The sequence below is a fragment of the Cyprinus carpio genome, chromosome A3 (assembly GCF_018340385.1).
Source record: "Cyprinus carpio isolate SPL01 chromosome A3, ASM1834038v1, whole genome shotgun sequence".
In the NCBI taxonomy this organism is placed as follows: domain Eukaryota; kingdom Metazoa; phylum Chordata; class Actinopteri; order Cypriniformes; family Cyprinidae; genus Cyprinus; species Cyprinus carpio.
This window is the reverse complement of record NC_056574.1, coordinates 12,669,102-12,696,275: the sequence shown is the minus strand read 5'-3', so window position 1 is coordinate 12,696,275 and position 27,174 is coordinate 12,669,102. Positions and strand designations below refer to the sequence as shown.

General features: G+C 38.3%; 2 protein-coding genes across 11 annotated transcripts in view; both read right to left on the bottom strand.

Annotated features, from left to right (window-relative positions):
- Positions 1 to 243: 243 nt before the first annotated feature.
- LOC109056247 (KN motif and ankyrin repeat domain-containing protein 2) lies at positions 244 to 23,741 on the bottom strand. Of its 5 annotated transcripts, none has more exons than XM_042718865.1 (12): positions 23,389 to 23,741; positions 9,432 to 9,494; positions 7,829 to 9,214; positions 6,965 to 7,177; positions 6,753 to 6,858; positions 5,723 to 6,457; positions 5,531 to 5,618; positions 3,947 to 4,166; positions 2,934 to 3,076; positions 2,652 to 2,852; positions 2,075 to 2,173; positions 244 to 1,948 (listed from the first exon to the last, which is right to left on the bottom strand). In XM_042718865.1, the coding sequence occupies exons 2-12, from the start codon at positions 9,475 to 9,477 to the stop codon at positions 1,892 to 1,894; spliced, it is 3,294 nt and encodes a 1,097-aa protein (XP_042574799.1). In that variant the 5' UTR covers positions 9,478 to 9,494; positions 23,389 to 23,741; the 3' UTR covers positions 244 to 1,891. The 5 variants fall into 5 exon arrangements, with proteins under 5 accessions (XP_042574799.1, XP_042574827.1, XP_042574814.1 ...); XM_042718893.1 differs by lacking the exon at positions 23,389 to 23,741 and adding an exon at positions 15,958 to 16,195; XM_042718880.1 differs by lacking the exon at positions 23,389 to 23,741 and adding an exon at positions 15,340 to 15,902.
- An 855-nt stretch (positions 23,742 to 24,596) lies between these two features.
- LOC109110284 (dedicator of cytokinesis protein 7-like) overlaps positions 24,597 to 27,174 on the bottom strand; it is a 44,807-nt gene continuing 42,229 nt past the window's right edge. For all 6 annotated transcript variants that reach the window (XM_042718799.1, XM_042718829.1, XM_042718819.1 and 3 more), the window contains 2 exons: positions 26,975 to 27,148; positions 24,597 to 25,804 (listed from right to left, as the gene is read on the bottom strand). In XM_042718799.1, coding sequence (XP_042574733.1) covers positions 25,762 to 25,804; positions 26,975 to 27,148 — 217 coding nt within the window. In that variant the 3' untranslated portion in view covers positions 24,597 to 25,761. The remainder of the gene's footprint in view (positions 25,805 to 26,974; positions 27,149 to 27,174) is intronic.

The window sequence follows — 27,174 nt, the reverse complement described above, 5'->3', positions numbered from 1 at the left end:
CAGAACAAAATAAAACCGTTACCATGTTAATAAAAGGCGTTAGCTGCAATAAATAAATCTTACATTTTTATACACAGAGCACGATAAAGTATCTACGTCTGTGCTACATCTACACAGATGGACTGTCTTCATCGTTGTATTATTGCGCCCTCTGGCGAACAAACAAAGAAAGTCTGAACAGTGTTTTTAATTGTACGCATTATAGACCGAAACGACAATGCAGCACATTCAATAAAGACTCCATTTCTCTCCACTTCCTTCTATCTAAATTTATTTTTTTCCAAAAACGAGGGAAACAAACAGACCCATTTAAATGTGAGCACTTTACATAAAGGTTCATGGCCAGCACATGTGCCAAACGATATACAAAGCTGTGAACAGATAGTACAAATTTAAAGATATTCAAAGAGTGTTAAATAAAACAAATACAAAACAGTATAAAACTAATTAGGTACTAAACTAGTTATAAGAAAGCATGTGTACAAAGTGGGTAAACCAAAAAATTTCAATCTTTCAAATTAAACAAAAGCTCTTCCATTTAAAATGTTAAAATCCAACATCTTGTGTGGTTAGAAAATGCTAAAAAAAAAAAAAAAAAAAAAAAAAAATTCTATAGTCTTTGCACTAAAACTTTGGAGATGATATATATTATTTTCATTTTGGAAAACATTATACATTCGTCATAGACAATACCAAGTCCTTCCCCCACATTCTGGACCCTAAAACCACCAGCGACTGAGCCAAAAGAAACAAAATCAATCGCTGCTCAGTAAACACACGCCAGTACCAATATGTGCACATCACTAGACAACATCTGGTCTCATCCAACAAGACAATTACGTACCTTCATATTTCCTTCACTGGCTATGTATGATTGCAACTGGCAATAGAGAGAGATTTTTGCTCTGGAAAACCCATTTAATGCTCATCTATAATGTCTTTGGAGAGCCCTTGTTCAATAAACCTTCAATACAAGTTTATACATTAAAAAAAATGACAAAACCATGCAGTCCTCCACAAATCAGAGTAAACAAAGTACAATCTCAAGAGACCATAATACTGTGAACAAATCTGTGGTGGCAATGCTGTCCATTAGAATAATGAGAACCTGTACAGCCAGATAATTTACACAAGCCCACAAATTGAATATAAACACTATCTAAAGCAGGACTGACATCTCACAATGTGAATTCATTCAGTAAAAATGCCAAAATATCAGCCTAAGTGTATTACCTGTAAAAGATAGCATTACAAATCTACTAGAGAAGTAACTGCGCCACTATGTTTCCCATTGTAGGGTGAGACACCTCACTGTATAATCAGATATACAGTACTGAAAATCACTATGTAAAGGCTATCAAACGTTGTTCTGAAAACAGCTGGTGTGGAAACTCAGAAGGTGTTTTTCGCATTAGACTAAGAATAGTAAAAACCATGAAAGGACACTTTTTGTTGTTGTTTACACAACGCTCTTATGAATGTAATCAGTTGCTGTATGACTATAACTGGATGATTTGAATGCTAAATATTGCTGGATTGTTAAAAGTAAATGCACTTTGTATAAGGTAACACTTCTTGTACAAATGGACCACTAGATGAATGATATTGCTGTTACACGCTTGTTGTTATTCTATTTGAATCTCACCCTTTTTTCTTTGCTACAATGGAAAATGCTAAAAAAGGATCAGAAACCAACATATAAGGACCAACGGTGTCAAGTGCTAATTCTTTTTAAGAATGCACAATTTTTATTTTCTAAAAGTTGTACATGCTAACTTGTGGGCATACATGCTGTACACATGTACACAAACACACGAAAACTCTCACACAGACAGTGGAATGGATAAGGATCGTTTGCTGGAGGAAGTGACTTCAGATTCATGACATCCATTTACTTCAGTTCAGAGGAGGGAGGAGAAGATCCCAGAATTGGAGACTTTGGTGACACCTGTGGAAAAGGAGGAACTCTGTGACTACATTCACAGGGTACATTAACAGTATACTGGATGTAATAGCTGTTTGTTGATATTTGTTAACTGTGGCTATAAGGTGATAACAGAGCAAGAACACTCACAGGGGAAGGCGGCTTAGCAAAATTAAGGTGCGCATACAGAAGCACAGCAATGTCATTCTGACTGGCCTCCAGTGCTATGGAGAGAGCTGTGCTGCCATCCTGTAAAAAGAAAATGGAAAAAAATATTTGAAAAATGCAATGTAAAGCATTAGAAATGTAAATTTTTAGAAATGTATTCTTTGTATTCATGTGTAATATAATCATTTCATTTGGTTTTAAAAACTGTTATACCATCAAGTAATAATATATTGTCCTCCTGCATTACAACACACTATTTTCCTGTTAAACACTGTAAAGCTGCTTTGACACAATCTGTGTTGTATAAAGTGCTATATAAATAAAGCTGACTTGACCAGAGTTTTAATCCCATTTTTTGATATATATTCAATAAAAGTCAGTGGGACCTGAAACTGTTTGGTTACCAACTTTTATCAGAATATATGTGAGTAAATAATTACGGTTATCATTTTTCCATTGCAAAACTGGGAAAAAATGACAATGATGAGATAAAGAAGAATTTAACAGATGAAGGTGGAAATATGATGGAATCATGCTTGCTGAACAAAGAGATAATCACATTATCAGTGAGCGTAGCATCACAGCCTGGCACAGACAGCAGCTGGCGCACAATGTCCACGTGTCCGTGCTCACAGGCACACATGAGCGCTGTGGAGCCGTCATCATCACGCAGGTTCACCTGAGCTCCACAGGACAGCAGAGCTCTCACCATGTCCCCTCTGCCATGACTGACCGCTAGCATGAGTGCCGTCTGCCCCGCCTACAACACACACACGTATCAGTATAATTCACTAACTGACACACACACTGCAGTATACTGATGGACCGGAAGGGGGCGCACCTGGCTGGCTTTGGCATTGACGTCGCCCGTGCTGAGCAGCTGTAGGACGGTTTGAAGGTCACTGTCAGAGTTGAAGGCAGCCAGAGCTGTCAACATAATAGCTGTGTAACCAGCCTTGTTCTGCTTGTCAGCATTACAGAGACCTACACAACAAGGACAGCTGATAAATAAGAGGGACAGATATAGCTCTGTTACATGCTAAATAAAACATACTGACATATTTTTGCCACTACTGTTCAAAGGTTTGGGGCCAGCAAGTTTTTTTTTTTTTTTTTTTTTTTTTAAAGGAATGAATATCTTTTATTGAGCAAAGATGCATTAAATTTAACAAAAGTGACAGTAAAAAAAATTCTAAAGTTACACAAGATTGCTATTTTAAATAAATGCTGTTCTTTTGAACTTCCCATTCATCAAATAATCCTGAAAAAAATGATCATGGTTTCCACAAAAATAAATAAATAATAATCAAAGAAACTATTTTCAACATCACTAATAATAATAATAATAATAATAATAATAATAATAATAACTGTTTCTTGAGCAGCCAGTCAGCATATTAGAATGATTTCTGAAGGATCATGTGACACTGAAGACTGGAGTAATGATGCTGAAAATTCAGCTTTGCATCACAGGAATAAATTACCTTTGAAAATATATTAAAATAGAAAACAGTTGTTTTAAATTGTAATAATATTTTACAATATTAAAAGTACTTTCTAATCAGATAAATGCAGCCTTGGTAGGCAACTTTTTTAAAAACACTGAAAGATCTTACCAACCCCAAACGTTAAACAGTCATAAACATAAAATTTAAAATATTAATAATGAAATATTATTGACATTCTTTAAGTTCCCTATCCCCACTGAATTCCCTTTTTGTAATTTTAACAATAGAAATAGACATGATGTAACGTGTCAAAGCATGTGCATGTGCCCGCCAGGCCGTTTGATAGCACCTACGAAAATAGTGTCAGCAGTGAGCATTGCTCAGGGATGTGAAGAGCGTCGCTCACCAGTATCCAGCAGTAGCTTAACTACTGGGAAGTTGGAGTGAGAGACAGTGTAGTGCAGAGCTGTGTTTCCATTGCCGTCAGCCATGTTGATGACAAACTCCAGTAGCTTGGGGGAAATGGAGGCAAAGGTGTCCATGTATGCTTTGACTACTGCAGTGTCAGCAGCCTTATGACAGGACACTCTGAGCCACTCCTGCAGAACCGTGGTGTAGGCTGTCCTCTGTTAACACAAGAGAACGCAGAAACGGGCTTTTACCACCATGTTTTACAATAAATACATCTTGCTCATTCACTAGCAGATCATTAATATGACTGAATAGCTCTGTTTTAAAGGCTAGTCATTTTTGCAGCACCAAATGATTTTCTGGATTTTCTCTTTATAAAATATGATTGGCACTTGCCACCACAGTTTTGGAGCTGGAACGACGTGCGTCTCAGTATTTTCTATGGTGTTGCTAGGGTATTTTGTGTGGTTGCTATGGTGCTGCTAAAGTATTGAGAGTAGTTGCAAGTCAAAAGAGCCCAACCTCAAGTCTGTTCAAGTATGTATATATATATTCAATTCAAGTCTAATGGAGTTTCCACCTATTATTTGGTCTGCCATATGAAAATTTTAAGAAAACTGTCTGATAAGAAACTGATTAGAGGTATTATTCATGCCTGAGGCACAAATAGTACATGGCAAAGTTTTGGATGGGAAATATAGTAAAATGAGCAATAACAATAATGATGCTTGCCTAATTTTTCTATTTTAAATGCTTCAGTGGAACAATGGAAATGGCTGATGCAATCAAAGACACTGCAAATACTAGGCCCCTATGAAATCCATCTTATTTTTTCCTAAATTCTTCTGTTTTCTCCATTTAATTTGTTTTCTGGTGTCCTATTTATTGGTTTAATTAAATCTTAATAAACAAAAAGTGTGTCTAATTAATTTAAATAATAAAACTTAAGCAATTTAATAATTCATTACATTTTCTACAATAATAAGGTCCTATGAAATTCAGAAAATCTGTATTGTCTGTTTTCATTGTTCTGGTTTTATGATTTAATACAAATGTATTATCAACAAAGGATGGTGAAGGATGGTGAAGGCTTTTGACAAAGCGCTTCAAGTCCTATTGCAGGTTTACTGTCAAAAATAAAACCTGGAGGAAAATTGTGTGATATTTCTTTAAAAATAGGTTTTATTAATTTGAATATTATTATTACTATTACTTTGAGAAGTACATTCTACTGTACACTAGTAATATACTTCTGTCACAATTTCAAGTGAAACCAAACTTTTATTTTGACATGTTGTCGTGAAGTCCTAGTCTGATACTAGACTGTATCATGATTTAAGTGTACAGCCCTACTTTTGATTGATTCAAGTTTTACTGTAAATTCCATTTTTAATTTTTTTTGGCTGGATGTCTGTTTTTTCCACATTACAGAACTCATAGGGCCCCATGCAAATACATACTCATTTTCTAAGCAAAATAATGATATAATTCACTTTTAAAACAACCTTAAATATATCTTGAAGTTAAGAACTATCCTATCTATCTTTTAAATGCATAAGAACGCAACTGATGAACATACTGCATTTTGATGGCTAAATGCATTTGGTTCACTGAGTGCCTTCTGCAAGGTGTGGAGAGCCGCTATGAGGCTGCCACTCAATTCCAGTCTGGAAAGAAAGAGAAAATGCTGGTCACTCAGCATTAACAGCAAACTTACATAATCAAAATTGAATCTCATAATATCTTGCCATACTGATTGGAGTCAACCTACCTGCTTGTTTGTTTGTTAGTGGGGGTGGTGCTTGGATCAGCGGCCGGATCCGTGGCGGAGGATATGGCTATGTCCTGTTTTGCTGAGGCATCAGTAGATTGTGACTGTGTTGCTCCTTGTTGGGTGATGAGGTCAGTGGTTTTTGATTGGCTGACATCTGGCTGAAGTTTGGCACCGGTGGATTGTGAATGAGTGGTTGTCTGCTGAGCAGCAAGGCCCGACACCTCTAGCTGAGTGAGATTTGGCTGGACGTTTGAATCGGTGGCTTTGGATTGCTGCACCGTCGTGCTGGTGTATGATAACTGGACAGAGTCTTGTTCAAGAGATGCGTCAGTGCTTTGAGAGGTACACCCTTGGAAAACACATTTCGCCTCTGTGGATTGAACAATGCCTTCCGGATGAGCCGTGGTGGTCACTGATGATTGGTTTACAGAGTGCTGTATGTCTGCCTCTGCTGCTGGTGATTGGGTGACCTGTTGCTGGGTAGCTGCATCCATGGCTTGTGATTGGCTGGTGCTTTGCTGTGCTGTAGTGTGATTGGCTGGTGGCTGGGCAGTGCTGTACTGAGGTGTTTGGGCAGCTGCTGTCTCACAGATGGACTGGGGGTTGCAGGAGGTCACCTGAGACTGCTGTGCCACAGATTCCGGAAGTTTCTCTGTAGCCTCGTGGTATTCACTTGCATCGCTCTCATCTGAACTTTCTGAGCTGCTGTCGCCAGAGGATGTCGACTCATACCTGTAGGTCACATTAGTGCTGTTATTTAACATATAAAACCCTCTGATCTAATGAAATAGATCCCAAATGGATAATCTAAACTAGATATGCAGTTCCTGAAGGAAACACAAGTGTTGCTAGGCAGTAAAATAATAGTTTTTTGCAAATGACACTCAGCTTGCATCTTGTTTTCAGTTTAATATAAACTTTCTTAAAAACTATAGTTTCCAAACATTAGAAAAATATATAGTATTGTTGAATCAAATATCTGCAACTTATCTTATCATTTAATTAATTAACATAATTCTGTATTTACCTTCCATTGACTTCTATGAACTGCAAGTTCTTTTTGGTGTACGGAGAGCCAGGTTCCCCATCAGCCTTTCGTTTCATTATTGACCTCAGGGTGGACTGAGGGGAGGCTGGACAATACACACACAGTACACAATGTGAGAATCCCTAGCTGGAATACGTGGAAGACGTCTGATTCATTGTTATGACCAGTTACTAAAAGACAACAAAGCAAACCTGGTTTTGCTGGATCGATTTGGGTGACTTCTTCTGCTGGTTGCTGGTTAATTTCTCCCTCTTTAAACCGTTGGCAAATGGCAGTCACTTGGCTGCACTTTGTCTCCATAGCAGTTGCCTGGTTGGTCACTGGCACTGATTTGGACACTTCACTTTTCAAGACCTCCCGCACCTGCTTCGAGCTTATTGCAATGGGAAGCTCACGTGGTGATTCTGAGGGCAAAAGAGAAATTAAGCACAAATACTAAAATAATTTTAAAGGGATAGTTCATCCAAAAAGGTGGATTTTGTCTTTTTAGTCAATGTAATGTTGGTTCGACTTCAACACAAAAGGAGAAAAAAATGGGGAGCTGCTATTTTCAATCCAATAAAAGTGAGACTCAAACCCACAACCTTTGGGTTACAAGTCAGACTCTCTAACCATTAGGCCTGGACTGCCCCTGCACCTTTAAAGTTTGTGTTCAGCAATTCACCTAAAAGGTAACACTGTGACATATCGATCTTCTGGTCTACAGGCCACAACAGTTTTCCAAACTTGCATATTCAAACGTCTTCATTGCCTTTAAGCTTGGGACATTGCGTCTTCCCACAGCATATTTGAATATACATGCGTACAAATGTAGAAGTTGGGTTAGAATTAGGAGGATTGGGAGATTTTGGAGTGAATAATGACTTGAATTTCAGTCTGTTGCTCATACAAAGCTAACATGTGGTGTCAGAATACTAATATGGGGCATGGACCACTTTCATGGTGCTTCTTCCCTTTCACTGTTATTGTACAGAAAAAAATCAACACAAATATTCTTCCTCCTTTCATGTTCCATGGAAAATAGTAGGTGAGTAAATAGCGACAGATATACACACCCTCTGCTGCTGGGGACTCTGGATGTCTTCTGTGGGGTCCTTCCAGTGCAGACACAGGCTGATTGGGAGAAGTGCAACCCTGGGCTCTTAGCAGTGTCCCCACACCCACCACAGTGGGCTGCTCCAGTGTGTACACTTGGATCCCCACGGTCCTCTGCTGATGAGGCTGCTGAGTAAAACTGACAACCGTTTGCAGGCCCACACCAGCCTGACCTGGCTGCTCCTGCCAGCCGAGACTGGTGGCTCTCACCGCATGGTCCACCTGAGGGGAAAGAGCTTGCCTCTCTCTCTGAGCCGCTTCGACTTGCTGCTGAGCGCTCTGTAGCTCCTGCATCGTTTTCCTCAGCTGAACTTCTAAAAGCCCCAGCTTAGTCTTGAGGGCTTCAGTTTCAGGCAGAAGCCCCAAGTCCTCTTCTCGCACTCCTACTCCCACTTGATGGCAAGCCCTTTCTTCCACCTCAGGCCCTACACCGACAGTTCGCACCTCCCGCTTTGCACCCGGACGAGCTCCACCCACAATTACAGTCTCCTCGATTTCACATCCTGAGTCCTGTAGGGAACCCGGAGTGGTAGGTGAAAGACTTCCTGTGGCTCTATTCGCGGCTCCTGTCCCGTTTCCCATCTCCTCTTCGGGTATGTCGATGTAGAGCTCTCCTCGTGGACGGCTCCGATTGAACCCCAGTGTGTGGCCCAGGAACTTCTGGCTCTTGAGTTGCACGCTAAGCTGCCTCTTCTCCTCCTGAAGCACGGAGATCTTCACTTGCAGCACCGGGATGGTCTTCACCTGCTCCTCCAGCTCCCGGATCTTCCGCAGGGCAATGGCCATTTGCTCCCGTACGTGCTGCAGATGGGCGGGCGTCGGTGAGACAGGTGTGGACAAGCCAGAGCTCATTGGCGTATGGGAGCCACCTCCGTGGGCACGATTGAAGCTGTGGGCACTGGACAGGGAGGTGTTGGAGCCTGCCACACTGCTGTGCATGCTGTCCAGGTTTGAGAAACGACGGCCATCCTTCTCCTCCTCCAGCTTGCGGCGAGCATCCAGCAAGGTCTTCTCCACACGTGCTGTACTGAAGCTGGGTCGCTGTGAGCTGTGAAATCCCGGAGCACAGTAGGAGTATGATGAGTGACGGCTGTCCATGCTGGCGTTGGAGCACAGCGACTCAGTAGAGGTCCACCAGGAGCCTGTGTAGCCATAGCCGCGTGGAAGCGAGCCATAACGTGGGCGCCGCTGCACTGGCACCTTCTTAATAGTGTTGCCCTTTTCAATATCATTGACATACTTGAGGAAGTCCAGGTCCAGACGGTAGCCATAGGGGGTCTCTACTGAGTATGGAGCCTCTGGGTCCTTTCCATGCAAGGAGGGTGGCTCCGGGGGGTTAATCTTCCCTAAGGAGAGAGGAAACAACTTTAAACTGCAGGAAGTCTCAGCCTAATCTCCGAATTGGACAACAGGGGAAATAATAAACTTTAGGCTATGACTAGAACAAGGCTTCACTTTAATACTTAGTCTCTTAAGAGCGGATGAACTGGTGAAAAGATAACAGAATCACAATGTATATGCATTACAGTATTTGTATTATCCTAATGCAAGGTGGGATCTTACCTGGAAAGCTGGAGTCCATATGAAGCACCTGAGCCATGATTGTCATTCAGCAGCCAATCTCTCCTGAATAAGAGAGATACCGTAAGTAACCAATACCAATTTTTTAATTAAACTTATGAGATCTATGGCTAGCTACCAAACCTAATGGGCATGTCTCATTCAAAATCTTTAAATCAGCAATTAAGCAGCTGTATACAAATATACTCCTCATACCAGCAGGGGAAAGGCTCAAACTCCACAGTGCTACCGCTGGATTGACAGCAGGAAAATGGCACTTTCATGTTTGTTCAGTTTCCTTTGTAACATACATAAGATATTTTGGGTTTGAAACTGAGAAACCATCTTTCCTTTTTCCAAATAAAGTATTTAAAGAATTGTTAACAGAACTGTCCAGCAACTGGAAAAGATAAGATGAATATGAATCAGAGCTGTTACATTCTTCTCGGTTCCCATCTCTGAATATGGTTTATTCTTCAGCTGATGACTTCTATCTCTGATTCTCAAAATATCTCCTTTTATGTCCCACAGAATTCAGTTGTGAGGGTGAGTAAATTTCAGATGAACTATCCCTCAGTCCAGCAATTTATATGGTGCCCTTCAGTGGGGTCTTTGGGCACCCTGCCACAGTTCAGTAAAGAAATACGTAGTGAAATACACCCAGTGGTCGAAATGTAAAAAAAAAATTCAAGGTGGATGGTGGGGTGGGGGGGTTTCCTGTGATTACAAATGATTTCAACATTTGTCTCATTTTTATAAAAAAAATAACCTTTATTAAATTAACTATGGTTAATGAGCTGTTTTACTTGTGCAGCCCGTGTGTGAAATGACCTAAATGATGCCAGTCTGTGCGATATTGAAAAAAAAAAATAATAATAATTTGGGGGGGGGGATGGTTTAGGCATGTCATGGATAATTAAATGACATTAAAACCAGTTTTTGTGCTGGTTTAGGCTTGTCACGGATAAATAAATGTGACATTAAAACCACCACTATGTGGTGGCAAGTGTCTGTTTTAATGAATGATTCATTGAATCCTTCAATCAAACTATACTTTCAAAATGGCTTCAGTTAGAAATGAAGCAAGTTGACTGACTTTAGGAATGGATCATTGAATAATTGGCTCACTCGATTCGTTTAAAGACAGATTCATTCAGAAAAGATACACTTCAGTGTTGCTATGAGATGCAAAGATGCAACTTTGATTGGAGCCATTTCATTTGCAAATAAGGAAAAAAAATAAAAAAGGGGTCTAAAATTTAACTCACTCAATTAACTTCTTGTCTGCCAAACTGCTGTGTAAAATTAATTTAACATTTGCGATCATACACACGTGCTGATTCTTGAGTGATATTACTTAACTACATCGCATAAAGATAAAAAAAAAAAAAACTCACACAGGGATATTTGTTCTTTCATTATTTGAATTATAGAGGTATTCTAACTGCATTCTAATAGGCTTAATCATGCAATGAATGCTTTTGGACATTTCTTTTGTTTTTGCAAAGTCACTGACATATTTGATAATGTCAGCTAGCGTGAATTATAACAGGCCAGGAGATCCTTTCTGAATGAATGCATCCCTCATCCCTCGCCCTCACAGTCACACATAGTACAGCACAATAACGTTATGTCACGGGAATATCTTTAAACTCTAATAAAGGAAATATCATACCTTATTACGTTGTCTTCTTAAAGAACGCAGAAGTTGCACTTGAAACATTGTATGCGAAAAATGACTGAGCTTGTTAATGCTGAGCTCTGACTGGCCAATTGCCATTAGTTAGTTTATAAATTATTATTCGTATTGAATATTAATACAGTATTTAATTTGCACAATAAGTTTTATATAATAACACACAGCATTATTAATCTAAAGGTGATGGTGGTTTTACAAAGGGAATGATTTTTGTCTTTTTTTTTTTCAACAAAAGAGGGATGCCATGCCCCTCAATTCGAGCCCTGGATACACTTACTTAAATGTAAACCTTTAAATAATTACAGCACCTGCTGTCCTGTCCAGTACTGATCCTAACAGAAAACCTTTGAGCATTTAACTAGTATGTTAACTTTAGATTTTTGTGAATGCTGTTAAAATGTTCCTTATGAAATACATAGAATTAACTCACACTGACTTGTACCTTGAATATGAATATGCACATTTAGAACCCACACAAACCTTTTCAAGTCTTAATTAAGGGGGTCAAACTCCCTGTAATTCATCCCCCTGCTTTATCCCCTACAGAGTTAGGCTGTTCAGTTTCCGTTTGTTTCTAGTTCTCTTGTTTGGAGGAGAGGGGAAAAAGAGGGGAAAGTTTTCTGGCAGGCGACAACAAGAGAAAGAGCGTCTAGTTACAGCCTTATTAGGAATCATCTGAATACGCTCTCTGTGGTTCTCAGAATTGAGGTACTGTAAAAAAAGACAGACACAAGCACTATAGCTTAGCCTTTCTCTCCCACACTTTTCCATGCTTTCCATCTCCTCTTTTCTCCCTTATTTTTCCTCACTCTGTCAGCTGATGATCTGGAGATAGCAGCTGACCTCTGTCCGCTCTTCCTTCTTCCACTCTCTCAGTTGCGCATTTCGACTGAAGCAGAGCATTCCATCTTTAAATCAATTAGGTAAAATGAACCAGCTTTTCTCCCTTTCTTTTCATCTGGCTCTTGTGCTTTTAGACTGTTCTCTTTTTCCCCTCAGCATTGCATCTGTCCCATCTAATGTGCCTTTTTGCCAAAGATTAACTTTCTAGGTCATTAGTGGGGGGGTTTGCCATGAGCTATCTCTGTTCCCAACATTAACAGCATATTAGACCACAGAGTTGGGCTTGAACTTCGCAGACATCACAGAGAGAACTGCTGAATGCTCCAGTCATTTCGGTTCATAATGGGATATTGCTTCTCCCTTCTCCCTCACACAAAATTTTCCCCCTCTGTCTAATCTCATGACCCTCTCAGTCTGTTTATGTTCTTGCCTTTTGGAGAAGAAATAGGTCATACGGAAACACTGACTTAACTGATTTGGTATTTTGTAGATCTTAAGCCTACAAAATGAGCTCTCTTGCCCACTATCCATCCTGTGTGCTTTTGCTCGCTTTCTAACACTTGAAATCTCACTCAGTTAACAGACCTCTCAGCCGTTTCATAGTAAGTGCCCATCTTGATATCCTGTTTTATTTATTTTCTATCAAATTAATCTTATTGAAGTATCAATACTATTCAGGAGTCATATTTTAATATACAAATAAACTAGTTTTCACTGCAGTTATGTGGGATATTTTATTTTAGTGTATAGTAACATGTATATATTGTGTACAAATATATTTTTCATAATAGGGCAAGTTTACAAAAATATAGCCCTTTTTGTCTCAGTTTTTTGGTACTTTTTATATATACATAAATAGAAATATAATTAATTGTTTGTTTGTTTGTTAAACTTCTGTACTTTTTTGGTAAGCAAGTCAAATTTTTGTCACAAAGATTTCCTAAGTTTCCAAATAAACTGCGTTCATTAAATGGGTGAGGTAAACAGAATTAAAAAAAACTATTCAAATTAAAAATATTTTTTTTAAGAAAGACTAAAAAAAAAGCACTTTTACCATTAACGCTAGAAGCTATTAATAATAATAAAAAACGTATGTATCTAATTGTGCCCTTTAAATATATTACAATGTAAAAAAGATGATAATGAGGCCATGCAAAACAAGATTTTATTAAAACATGCCGAGGTGCTTAAGTCATCATCTTAATTAGTGGGTTTTTTATTCCCCTGCCACAGCTACAGATGAATGTTGAGTACGCATGAGAAGTGTTACCTTGAGCGCTGTGTGTGAAAATTGGAGCGTCAGTGCTGTGAAGAGTGTTGACGGGGGGACGGTTGATGTGCCATAATTAGAGACTCCAGTAAAGGCACACAGCATGACAAACATCCAGCCTTAAGCAACAACACAACTGTCTTGTTTCTCTCACGGGGTCACAAACACCCTTGCTTTCCTCAAACACACCTGTCTCTCTTTTTTCTCAGCTCTACTATTATTCTAACAATTGTATTATTGTTGTTCATATTTAGGCTCAAGATTTTAACAAACTTGTATGTGTTAAACTTTAGTGTGCAACTCATCCTGTATCATTTGTACTGCATTGTTTGTTCTAGGTTAAATTAACAGCTTACTGATTTTTCCAAGCAGCCATAACCTATCAACTGATAGATCATGAAAAAAAGCACTCACATGTACTAATATCTAAAGATCAAAATTCCAAAATTTCACTGACCAAGCAACACCTAGCAACCATTCAGAATAGCCTAGTAACTGCATAGAAACATGCTAAAAACCACTCTGAACATTTCCGCAATCATTCAGAATGCCCAAGCATTAGGGCTGCATGATTTGGGGAGAAAATTTGATCACGATTTTTAAAAAAAAAAGCTACTATTATTAATAAAAATGATAAAAAAACAAAAAAATATATATCAAAACACTCAAAACACAACAAAAAGAAAAAAAAAAAAAAAATAAATATATTAACATGCATTTTAAAAGGGAGCGAACTAATAATAATAATAATAAAAAAAACTTGTCCAAGCATTATTTTTAAAGAGCTTCATATTTGATCTGTATTTTTTTTTATTAATATATATTTTTTTATTATTATTTATTTTATTTTTTTATGCAGGGCTACTCAATTTGATCAAAAGTTTGTGATTATATATCAGTTTAATAATAATAATAATAGTTATTCTTATTATTATTTCTTTATTGTGATTATTAATACTATTATTATTAAATAAATATATTAAACTAAATAAGATAAATTACTATCATAATAATACTATTTCACTCTACATAAAAAAATTAACTGCTCAAGTGTAAATTAAAATGTCACGTTTAGCTCCATATATTTAATTTAATCACAATCTTTGCAATTTGAAAATCACACTTAGCATATCACAATTTTTTTTTCTTCAATTAATTGTCCAGCCCTAGTATATAGACCAACATGCTAAAATTACTCAAAACAGCAGCCGTACATCAATATCCATCCAAAACACTGCACAGCGACACACTTCAAACCACTTACAACACCTTAGCAGCCACATAGCAATACCCTGGAAACCAATCACACAGTGCCACTCACATTACAGTATATGATGAAACCTAGTTTCCTGACTCTTGTTGTTTCAGCGCTGTTCCTTATGCTCCCAAACAATCCCCTTCTCCAGCCACTACTGTGCAAAGGCATGCGTGCATGTGTGGCGGTGACCTTCCTCGCTCTTTGTCTGCTCGTAAACAGTGTCCCATTGAGATGACAGTGAACAGAGCACAGTGTGAACCCTCCCCAGCAGCGCACTGCAGCAGACCTTTGACCAGTACAGCCAGTCTGTACCCTCCTCCAGTAGGAATGCTTTGCCATAAACCCATGCCCCTCTCTCTGTACCTCTCGCCCAACTTTCCTAGCTTTACATTCCAGAGCAGCGGAAGTTGACATCTCCTGCCTCCAGGGTGTCCAACACCCACCGCCACATTATTAAGATTAGCAATCTTAAGGCAAGTCTAATATCGGTCTACTCAGTAGGAGTAAATTTGCCATGCTTATGGAGTCGGGAGAACTGAATTCCTCAAAGCTAATTTCATATTATGAAAACATGTCAAGGAAAATGTCTGGTCATTAGTTTCACTCAGGCGAGCTTTCTGAGGAACGGATAAACATTAAGGGGTGTTTAGTTTTGATGATGATGTTCAAAGGTCTCTTTATCACTGTGTGAAAGTCAAGGTCCAACAAGCTGCTTCATTTTTCTTGGATATGACATGGAATTTGTATGCTTATCTACAAACAATGAATAAATCGACTCAAGAGAACCACTTGAATAATTTGTATCTTGTCTAAAGTTAGCAGTCAGAGTTAAATAACTCACTGTGCTGCAATGACGGTCTCTCTTCCCCGACCTCCTTGCGCTCTTCTTTCACTTTTTTTCAACTCTCTTATGAGTGCCACCAAAATCCTAAAGGGGAGTGGGGGAGTGAATTATTTACAGAACTGCTCAAATTATGACTAACACTGGCAGATTCTTTATATGATGTCGGTCGCACCCTTCATTTTAGACATTCGCCGTCATCTCAAGAACCAGAGAAGCCACTCCTCAAGACCGTTGATCCAAAACAGACTCTTCTGTGAGAGACTAATTTGTCTTGGCGCTCTATCATTATTGCTTACCACTACAACACACCCCTCATCTCCCTCAACCACAACAACATGTTACTTGGCAAATCGTCCCAAGCCTGGGAAAGCTCTGCACTGTGAGCAATGTTTTTTGGTCCGGAGTTCTACTGAGTCACCCGCCTAAACCCAGAGAGACGGAAACACCCCTGCCGGACCCCAGAAAGATTCCAGAACATCGAGGACCTTCACAAACACTGACTCCTACACCTCAAAGACTTCCTCAAGAACAGGGTTCAAGTGACTTTGTGGTTAAAAATCTGCACGACTGGAAAATTATCCTCTTAATCTCATACAGAATTTCATTTCTGGTCACCTAAACTTACGATCCAACGTTGTGAGGAATCAAGTTCTTCTAAAGCTCAACATCCCATACATGCATTTCTGCAGTCTTAGTGGTGAATTGATATGATTTTATGGAGTAACAATGTCAAAGTGGGAACATTAGGTTACATTGTTCCAACACTTTTGTCATGCCAGTTCCTAGAGGGAGAAAGAAACAGAGCTTTATACAGGAGTTACAGCCAAATCACAAAGAGCCATTCATTCAGTCTCAAACTCCACAGCTGGTTCTAATATAGAGCTGGGAGGAGCACAGGGAAGAGAGAGCGAGAGAGAGAGAGAGAGAGAGAGAGAGAGAGAGAGAGCGAGAGAGTGAGAGGAGAGCGAGAAGCGAGCGAGAGCGAGGAGCGAGAGCGAGAGAGAGAGAGAGACGAGAGAGAGCGAGAGAGAGAGCGAGAGAGAGAGAGAGAGAGAGAGAGAGAGAGAGAGACTGCCTTTAAAACACACGTAATGCTTCTCATTTGCCCACTGCTGAGAAAGTCCCATTCTTTCTGGAAAACAAAAAGAGTATCTTACCGTAACCATAAACTTTTTTTAATGTGCAGTTTCTTTTTTCTGGATTTATTCACTAGGGGTTTATGAGTACATTTGCAGTGAGTTAATAGAGTTAATGTTTTGATGATATAAAATGATGTAACAAAGATATAGTGGGGTTAAATAATTTAAATTTCCAATAAAAGTTTTAGGATTAAAAAATGTAAACCAAGAAACACTGATATAAAATAGGCATTTTATGTACAGCTTGAGTGCTGTTTTCAGTAAAGAAAAAAGGGGAGAAACCAAAAAGTCACTGTTAACTTTCAAGTTGGTATGAAATGTTATGATGATAATCTACACTACTGTTAAAAAGTTATGATTGATAAGATTTAAAAAAAAACAAAAAAACAATATCTCATATGATCACCAAGGCTGCATTTATTTATTAAAGGGGTCATATGAGGCGATTTCAAATTTTCCTTTCTCTTTGGAGTGTTACAAGCTCTTGGTGAATAAATAAGATCTGTGAAGTTGCAAAGACTAAAGTCTCAAATCCAAAGAGATATTCTTTATAAAAGCTGAGACTCCTCCCTCTGAAATGGCTCATTCTAACACGCCCCCCACATCTCCACGTCAGCATGTGGGAAGATTTGCATAACGCTGCCCAGATGTTCACGCAAAGAAAGAAGGCGTACCTTTTATTCTCGTTGTAGTATTGTACTTTGTTTGGCCTTCCAAAGAGAACGATATTCGCTTTGTCAAGCCTAGAGCTGATCCGTGCTGGTCGCTGAGGAAATAAATCAACTTTGCATAATCGGCTTTCACCGTGGACGAAGCCACGTCCAGCCCGGGATCGTCACATGTGGTTGCCGCAAGCACAAGTTACGCTCCTTTGTAGAACCCGCCTGCCGCACTGTTCTCAATCCGCCCGCCTCTGCTCATTCAAGCCGACCGCAGCTCACTCTAGACCGCCGCTCACTTTAGGTCTCCAGCCTCTGCTCACTCAAGGCCACGGTGTGTGACGCTGTTTCGTTGAGAAAGCAAAACTACTTTGTTTTTGCCTTCCAAAAGAAGACACGACTAGAAATCATGTTTGTACCACGTTTATAATGTTTTTTTTTGTTTTTGTCTCGTTGCTCCAACCGGACAAGGAATCACAATATGTTAAGAGGCGTAACATTTCCATCACACGCTTGAGGCATTCGGCCAATCACAGTGCGCTGGATAGCTGGCCAATCACAGCACACCTTGCTTTTTTAGAGCAATGAGCTTTGTAAAAATCGACGCGTTTCAGAAGGCGGGGCACAGAGGAGAAACAATAATGTACAGGATGTGGAAAATGTTTTTTTTTTAACCTTAAACCACATAAAAACATTTCATTACACCAAATACACAAAATAATGTTCTTTTTAGCAGCATCATATGACCCCTTTAACAACAGTGATATTGTTAAATATTATTACAATTAATGTTTTCTGTATTCGAATTTCATATCTTACAAAATGTAATTATTTCATGTGATGCAAAGCTGAATTTTCAGCATCATTACTCCAGTCTTCAGTGTCACATGATCCTTCAGCAATCATTCTGACATGCTGATTTGCTTACCTGTTATCACTGTTGAAAACAGTTGTGCTACTTCATATTTTTTGTGGAACCTGAAATATTTTTCAGGATTCTTTGATGAATAGAAAGTTTAAAAAGAACAGCATTCATTTGATCCCCTTCCGACCACACATGGAGCAACACACAGTCAAGCACGTACTCAACAAAAGTTCATGACCTTTAGACAGATGTGGATGATACTGTGCTCTAAACTACATGAGGGATACAATCCACTGAAAACAAGTGTGCACATGTGTATGTACAGTGCATGAGTTCAGGTTCAGAAAGAGTTACAGGAAAAGGAGCTACAGTTCCCCAAAGACCAAGAAAGTAGTTGGTCACTTCCTCCCAGCCAAGGAGAAGGGGAGACTTCAAAATCAAGGAGGGAGAGAAAACCAGAAACAGTAACAGACAAAAATGAAGCAAATTCAGCAGGAAGGAGAGCCGAAAGACAAAGGGTGTAGGTCCAGGATGGACACCAGGAGAGGCTAAAACAGCAAAGGGTGATATTCAAATGGAAACATCTAGAACAGAAATACTTTCGGCTGCTTTCATAATAAGAAACTCAGCGCGAGTCATTTCAAATGCCACTGGCTTTATATGTTTTGTGCTCTTTGCTGACCATATACTGTAAAAAAAGAAGCACACCAGGACTAGATGAGGCTTAAGGAACTTAAACTTTAATCTCAGGAATGACATTAAAAATACTGTGAACACAATAAAGTCTCAGCACAGTTTAAAAGGGCTCAGCCATCCCGATTGTGATCGTATTTAGTGCATTCCTCTAACCACTCAAGAAAACACACAAGACAAAACTGGAACTGTGCCCTGTCTTTGAACTATGAAAGTTTGAAAACTCTTAAGGCCCCAAGAATGATAACTATAAAGATAACTTTATTAGCATCCACACCAATAGACGATATTGCTCTGTTTATTAACAAGCGCATGCTGGAGTTTTATTGTCCGCTGCTCTGTAAATCAATTGCAGGGGACAGATTCAAATATTGCTTCTTAACAGAAAAGATCAACTTATCTTGAATTTGAGAGGCATTTTTGGTGCCATGTTGCCCCTGTTAATTTCTGACCCTGAGTATGGCGAAACTGTTCTGGGAGGAACACTTCTCCATTGGTGGTCCAAAGCTGTTCTTGTGCGACCAGATCTCATTGATAACAGGCAAAACTCTGAGCTCAGTTCTTCCCAATTTGTGGACAGTCTGGGGACATTTCCGCGGGGTTACGTGTTATGTAACAAACCTGCTAGCTTCGTAAATATAGGCTGTTGCAAAGTTCCAACCAGGACCTTATAGAAAATTATGACAGATGCTGGAAACTCTCTGCATGCCCTGCACTAACTGTTTTTTACATTAGGGAGTGGTATATGGAGAAAACGATGGCATGCAGAGAAACACCAAGGCCTGAAGCCAAAGCTCAAGGCCCAGGGAGGGGCCTCTCTCTGCTCATGCTACCGCCGGAGCAGGAGCAGAACAAACACATGCTGCGTTGCCATTGGTCATCGTGCTGACCTCCAGGAAACGGCCTGCGGGGTGGAGCCGGGCAACAGGAATCACCACAGACATCCAAATTTACCCCTCCAAAAAAGAATTAACGTCAAATTCCTCCAAGAACCGGGATTAAGGGTGATGAATGGCAGGGAGAAGCTGGCAGGGAATATAAATGCTTAGAAGAAGAGGCATGTTGTAAGTGAAGTGTCATGCAGCAGTGATAAGGTCATGAGTATGTAAGGGGTGACGATTCATCACTGCGGTCGAGGCAGCTGTGGTGGGGAGACTTAGGGGTTAGTCAGACTCTGCTCTCTAATGTAAGCAAAGAGTAAGGAAAGCAGATTTCACGGGGAACATTTACAGGTTCATTGTTTCCAGGTTCCAGACCTCTTATGTGGAAACCAAAAGTTTTCCAGAGGGCAACTATCACACACCCTGACAGAACTGAATATAGAGTTACGATAAAATGACAGCTGTGCACTGAAGTTTGCGCAGAAACTTTGCTAGAGACTTCACTGAGCATTTCTTGGTTAGACGAGACGAGCACGGCAGGCACAGCACACACCCCAGAACACATGTCCCACACATGCAGCAGACAAACACTGAGACACACCTTCACTCTGGGGACTCCAGTCTGTTCTAAAATTTCCATTCTCCCTTTCAGATTAATGTCTCCTCCGGATTAGAAGTGTTATTTACTTTCTGTTGGGCCAAAAAAATGAGGCACATGCATTGCACAAAGGAGCAAGAAGCTTCCAAAATTACTTGTGTAATGAACTATTACAACATGGCTAAATTGATTATGTCTTAAGCAAAATAACCAACATCTTTCTTTTTAGAGCACATGTAAAAAATAATCATTCCACATTTCACATACTGATTGATAAGATGAGCACGGGCTAACATAGACAATGATGTCACTTTAAATTTTATACAAAGAACCTCCAAGTTTTAGATCAGAAATTTAACAGCTTTCAAAGTGGATTTTAAACTAATATAGGTATTCAAAATTGGTAAAATGTATGCTTTAAATGCTTAAATATGCTAACCTATGCCTTTTAATACTTTTAGTCAGTCTGCGTTTTCTGTAACAGCATCAGAGAAGTTAGTAATTACCCTTCTATTATTAGCTGAAGTTATGGCTTGTTAATCAAATATGAGAACACTAATGCTAGCTGGTTACTGACATTTTTGCAAACACTTGTTTTTGTTTGTTCGTTGTTGTTTTTTTTTGTGTGTGAGTGTGCTACCGAAATAAGGATTTGTGCTGCATTGTTTGTTTGGTGGATGTGCATTGTAGTGGTTTGGGAATTGGTCTGAATGCATTATTTTACCTGAGATATTCGTGATAAATTATTTTATTGTAATTTTCACTCGCCTTTTTAGGAACTGGCCATGAACAACACATGAAGCTTAGCCTACAGTGCTATTGTTTCTGTTGATTAATTAACGCTGTTACGGTCAAATAAACAAATAAAATAAAAATAAGAAATGAACATACAGTAAGCAACCATGCGGTCACAGCAAGCCCTCATACTTTTCAACAGCAATGAGACTTCACTGATTTTATCCTTGCGTGATGTTCCGTTTCAAGGGAACTAACAGACTATTGAACCAAAACAAAAGTTATATAGAAATTATTGCCAAGTTAACAGAGTTACACTGATTGTTTGTGGGCTTGATTATTTTTGCCATTGTCTAAGATGAATTGAACTATTGCTGTCAAATGATTAATCACGATTAATCGCATCCAAAATAAAAGCTTTTGTTTACATAGTATGTGTATGTACTGTGTATATTAATTAAGTATATATAAATACACACACACATGCATGAATATATTTAAGAAAAATATGTTACATTTATATATTAATAATATATTTATATACAATAAGATTTTTTTGAATATAAATATATTCATGTAAATATTTTCAAAATATATGCTATATGTGTGTGTATTTATATATACATAAATATACACAGTACACACACATATAGCCTATTATGTAAAAAAAAAAAAATAATTAAAAATAATTTGGATGCGCTTAATCACGATTAATCTTTTGACAGCACTAAATTGAACATCACATTTAAAGTGACAGCCAGTTTTACACACCTATCAAGCAGAATAATGCCTGCTGGGGGCAAGTTAAAGTGAACATGACAAGCCATAAAATGACTGAGAATCAGACCAAATGCTGCCCACTGTCACACAGGTCCACATCGCTCAGAGGACGCTCAGGAGAAATAATGCTTCAGTATATCAGGAGCATTTTCTACCTCCGTAAAACTACATAAAGTCACAAATGAGAAGACGGTTTCTGCCATATAATAAGCAATAAAGGCTATAAAATGAATTTGGAGAGCAAGCACTGGTGAGATCACTTAAGAGTAGAAATGTGAGATACTGGAGTCTTTAGATTAGGAAATCAGTCGGAGAAGTGTCAATACTATCAAAAAGAAGCCACTGAGATACAGATGCCATTTGTGGTTTTTCTTTCATGTGGGGGGGTGGGGGGGTGGGTCGTGAGAGGTCGTCAATCATCAAGTGACTCGCCGAGAAACACCATCAATTACAGGAAATTAAAAGCGCTCATTTCATTAGTCTTGCAAACAACATTTAGACGCCCAGCGTGTGCTCCACGTTACAAATGGGGTTTATAACTGAGCATTCCAGCGCGTGGAATTCCACGGCTTCACCCCTCGCGCATTCCTGTGCCGCGCGTCTCACGAGCGCGTACTGTGATCACTTTACAACCCTCGCTAGCTGTTTGTGAGTCCAGCAGGCGAGAAAGAATGAAAGTAACCCCCAAAAACAAAAACAAACAGTCGCGTGGCGTGACTAAAACAACAAAGTAACAAAAAACTTCTGTCACAGTTAAGGACTAAAGAAATCTCTAAACTACCACACAGACATTATTATAAGTTTCGCAGGCTTACTGAGCTAAATATTTGTTAATCGCTCTTTTTTTCTTACACGTTCTCCAGTTCAAGAGGTTTTTCACAATCAGTAACATGCTCATTTTAAACCAGACATTAAAGCGCGCGTGTGAACCCCAAACAGTTTCTGGTCAACCAAACCAAGGCCCGTGAATTCAAAACCACTGCAGCAAAGTGATGAACATCTGGAAGTCATGAAGAACTCTCCCCACCCTCTCCCCAGAGTCACAGCAGTCATGGGGCTTTTATTTGATGAAGAATTTACCCCAAACCGCCTTCAGCACTCATTTACCCATCATCTCCGTCGAGTCCATTTAAATGTATGATTTACAAAAGCAGTACATTACGATAAACACATAAAAGGTGCTTTTTGACCTGATTTGACTATAACAAAAAGGCGCGCGCCCGCAAATGAACCCAGATTTCATTCGTTTTTTAACTATATATATATATATATATATATATATATATATATATATATATATATATTATTATTATGAATTAAATATAAATCCACGCGCGTGTATCTGAACTCTCAGGATCACACTGTAAAGGCATTGTGCGCGCTTCCCATAATAGATGCTTTTCCATTTCCATATGCCTAATGTAGCCGTACTTCAACCAATAAAAGCGAGTATTTGTTTTTAAATAAATGCAACATTTAGTCTAGAAGCGAGTCATATAATATCAATAAGTCCGTTTTAAATGGTGAATCCCCATCGTAGTAGCCTACCGTTACATTGAAACTCGGAGCAGCACAAAGGCTGAAGCATCACAACCATGAAAGCAAACGGAAAAACACAGTGCACGGGTATACTGTATGTTTTTCCCCCGTTAAAATCACAAGGTAAAGCAGAAAGCATGTGTGTATTGTCACCTACCCCCTTCCAGTCCCCTCAGTCGATCAGGCCAGCGTCTCTCTGACAGAGACAAAAACACCGCAGCCAGACCACGAAGCGAACCCCTCCCTCTGCTCTTAAAGAGCCAACACATGCGTCCACTTTCCTTTAATCCCATTATCCTCATCAAATATTTGCTCTTCTTATTTTCATTTGAACAATCCTCGCAATATAGCGCAATTGGTTCAGTAACGCGAGTAACAACGCGCGTCCTCATAATTATTAAATACTACAGACGTTCGGGAAACATCGAAAATAATTCATTAGTATCAAATTCAGCTTTAATGCTGTCATATTGAATTACTGTATTGCGATTTTGTAATTTGATAACGCTGGTGACGTGCTGCTAGGGACATGACGTCATAATGGCCTTACGTTTTATGTGCCGTTCAGACCGATCTACGGTAATGACGAGGACATCCGTCGTCCATATGGACTGTAAAGCGCCATTAAGATAATATTCATTTGTTATTAGGTCGCAGAAGGACAGGCGCGTTTTTTTTTTTTTTTGTCTCCTTACATATCAATGTCACGTTGGCCATATGGAGGAGTTTTGAGAAGCAGACAATCAAGATGTGGGGAGATTAATAAGAGCTGCATGTGAAGAGAGTTCATAAACGGTTTTAAAGAAATATCTTCAACCATCTATTAGTACATTTAATATATTAATATTTTAAAAATACCTTAAAATATTATTTACAATATATTTACTATATAGAGAATGAATATTTTGTTAATATTTTATTCATAATATAAATAATACACATTTAATATTTACATTGACTAGGTTTGTCTGTATCAGTATTTTATTATATTGATATTTTTACTATATTTACTTTATAATGAACATTGTAAATATTTTTCATTTATTATTAATATAAATAATACACATTAATTTATTTACATTTAATAAGTGTCTATATCTATATATAACCACTTGAAGTTTAATATATTAATATTTAAAAAAATATTATTTACAATACAGAGAATGAATATACTGTAAATAATATTTTTATTTATTAAGAATAAATCAATACACATTTATTTACATTATGTGTGTGGGCATCTATACATAAACACTTAAATAAAGCTACTGTTAAACAAAATAGGAGAAATTTATTTTAATATAAAAGCAAAATTGGAAGAGAAAAAAGGACAAACATAAAAATAAATAAAAAAAATCATTTTGGTTATTAAAAATACAGTATTTAGACCAGCAATTTGCACAGTATAGTGTCGAGACAGGCAGTAGAGGTCATGCAAACATTATAATAGTGCAAGACGGATATAACAACAGTCCAACTATAGTAGGTAGGCAAAAGTATTGCTAGTTCAGGACATTATTTACATTCAACAACCAAAATGGCAACATCTAAGTCATTCTCCTTTTTCCAGTTTACTTACTAGTGCATAACGTGGATAGTACACATTACATTACTGTGCATTTACAATAACATGAACATTAAAACACCTTTGTGTCTGAAAGTAGGATTCGGTGCAGCAGTGGCAGTAAAAACTCAAAGCAGTCAGTGCAGAACGTTAGTATGCTCTCTTGTTAGTGCAGTGTGAAACTTTTCGACAGTTAATGACTATATTAATGCCTTATGCTTCCTCTGTTACCTAAAGGGACTCTGCTATATACATTCTACAGTTCAGAAACAAATCCAGTTTTTTTTTTTTTTTTTTTTTTGGCTCATCTACATCACTGCTTGAGCCAAAAGCAGAATGAGTTTTAAAAACAGTTTGCGCAAATGATGTGAAAGGTTAAGCATGTATTCTCTGAGTGAGTTAGTTTCTGGGCTCAGCCTGTCAGTGGGTAGTCTTCAAAAAGACATAGAGCTTTTACAAATGCTTTAATCCACAAGCAAGCAGATAAATCAAGCTGCACTACAAGTTTTTATGTGGCAACGCATTCACACACACACAAATGCCTTGAAGGACTGTGGCTCACATTGTTGCCCTCTTTCCCACACTCACACAAGCGCACGAGACAGCACAAACAAACAAACAAAAGGAGGAGATGCAAAGGAGCATCTGAATGCCCTGTGCTGGTTAGAACCTAAAATTACCTCTGATGTTGAGCAAGAAACTAGTTTTTCTCTATTGATGACTACTTTGACTGGTCATGCTGCTGTGCCCATGAAGATCATAATGACTCTGTTTACAGCAGATAACCTCTCAAAGTAAACAGACTGAAGCTCCTCCGAGAGAGAGAGAGAGAGAGAGAGAGAGGCTGGCTCGGGAGGGCTTGTGCCTCTGAGAGGAATGTGGAGTGTGTGTTTGGGGGGGGTTTGAATGATGGGGCGGGAGATCATGTCTGGCTTTACATCCACCCGCGCTCGGCTCCGCCACACCTCAGCACTCCACCCGCCGAAAACTGGATCGACTGAGAGAATTCCTGTAAAGATGAGCAAGAACAGATCCATGATTTGAATACATCACTTCTGGTGACTTTGGGTCATGGCTCTGAGGAAATCACCCCAGGAAATGTGGTTTGAATGAGGAAAAACATGTTTCTTAACAAAAATGCTTTTGTTTTATTTTCTTTTGCATTTATTTATTATACCATATTTTATTTTCTGTTATTTTAATTGCATTATTATTATTATTATTATTATAAATAATTACATGTATATGTATTTATTTTATTAGATACATCATTAATATTGATTGAATATACATATAGCTACATATTTTAATTAGTATTATTTAATATTTTTTATAATACTAGGTGAACAGACACATTTACAAAAATGCTTTCACTTTATTATTTGATAAATTATACACATTAGTGGTATTTATAAAATGTAGATGCAACTGTATTTGTGGCCCTGGACCACAAAACCAGTCTTAAGTGTCAGCTTTCCATTGACGTATAGTTTATTAAGATATGACAATATTTGAAAATCTGGAATCTGAGGGTGCAAAATATCAAAATATTGAGAAAAATCATCTTTAAAATTGTCCAAATGAAGTCCTTAGCAATGCATATTACTGATCAAAAATTTAGTTTTGATATATGTATGTAAGGAAATTTACAAAATATCTTCATGGAAGATTTATTTTACTTAATATTCTAATGATTTTTGGCATAAATGAAAATCAATAATTTTGACCCATACAATGTATTTTTGGCTATTGCTACAAATATACCCCAGTGACTTAAGACTGGTTTTGTGCTCCATGGTCACATATTAGAATTTTTTTTAACAAAGTGAACAGACACCTTTTTATTACATTTTATTTATTATACAATATATTATTTTCTATTATTTTATGCTATTATCATTATTAATAATACAAATAGTTAATATTTTAAATGAGAAATATTAAAGTTTATTATTCATGCATTTAATTTATTATACATTTTAATACTTATTTACTGAATGTAGACATTAGTGCACAGTCTCAGCCTCAAACATCATGTTTATAAACTGTCACATGCATGTTATACACAAAAAATGGAGACTGGCTGCTAACCAGGCTGCTATGACCTGTGTATGATCGATTTCAGATAAACCCCAGTTGAGGGGCTGGGTCTGTATGAGTGAGGAGTGTGTGATGTTACCTCTGTGTTGGTGTGGTTGGCAGAGGCAGTGGTCTATAGAGTTGAGGGATTTTCCGGTTGATAAGAGGAAACAAGGCTTCTCTCAGTTTAGTGTAGTTCCGCTCCAGCTCTCGATGGTATTCCTTCTGATCTGGACCGATCAGAGACTTGTTCTTCCTCAGAGCATCCTCACACCTGAGTCAAGAACATTGAAGTTAGTA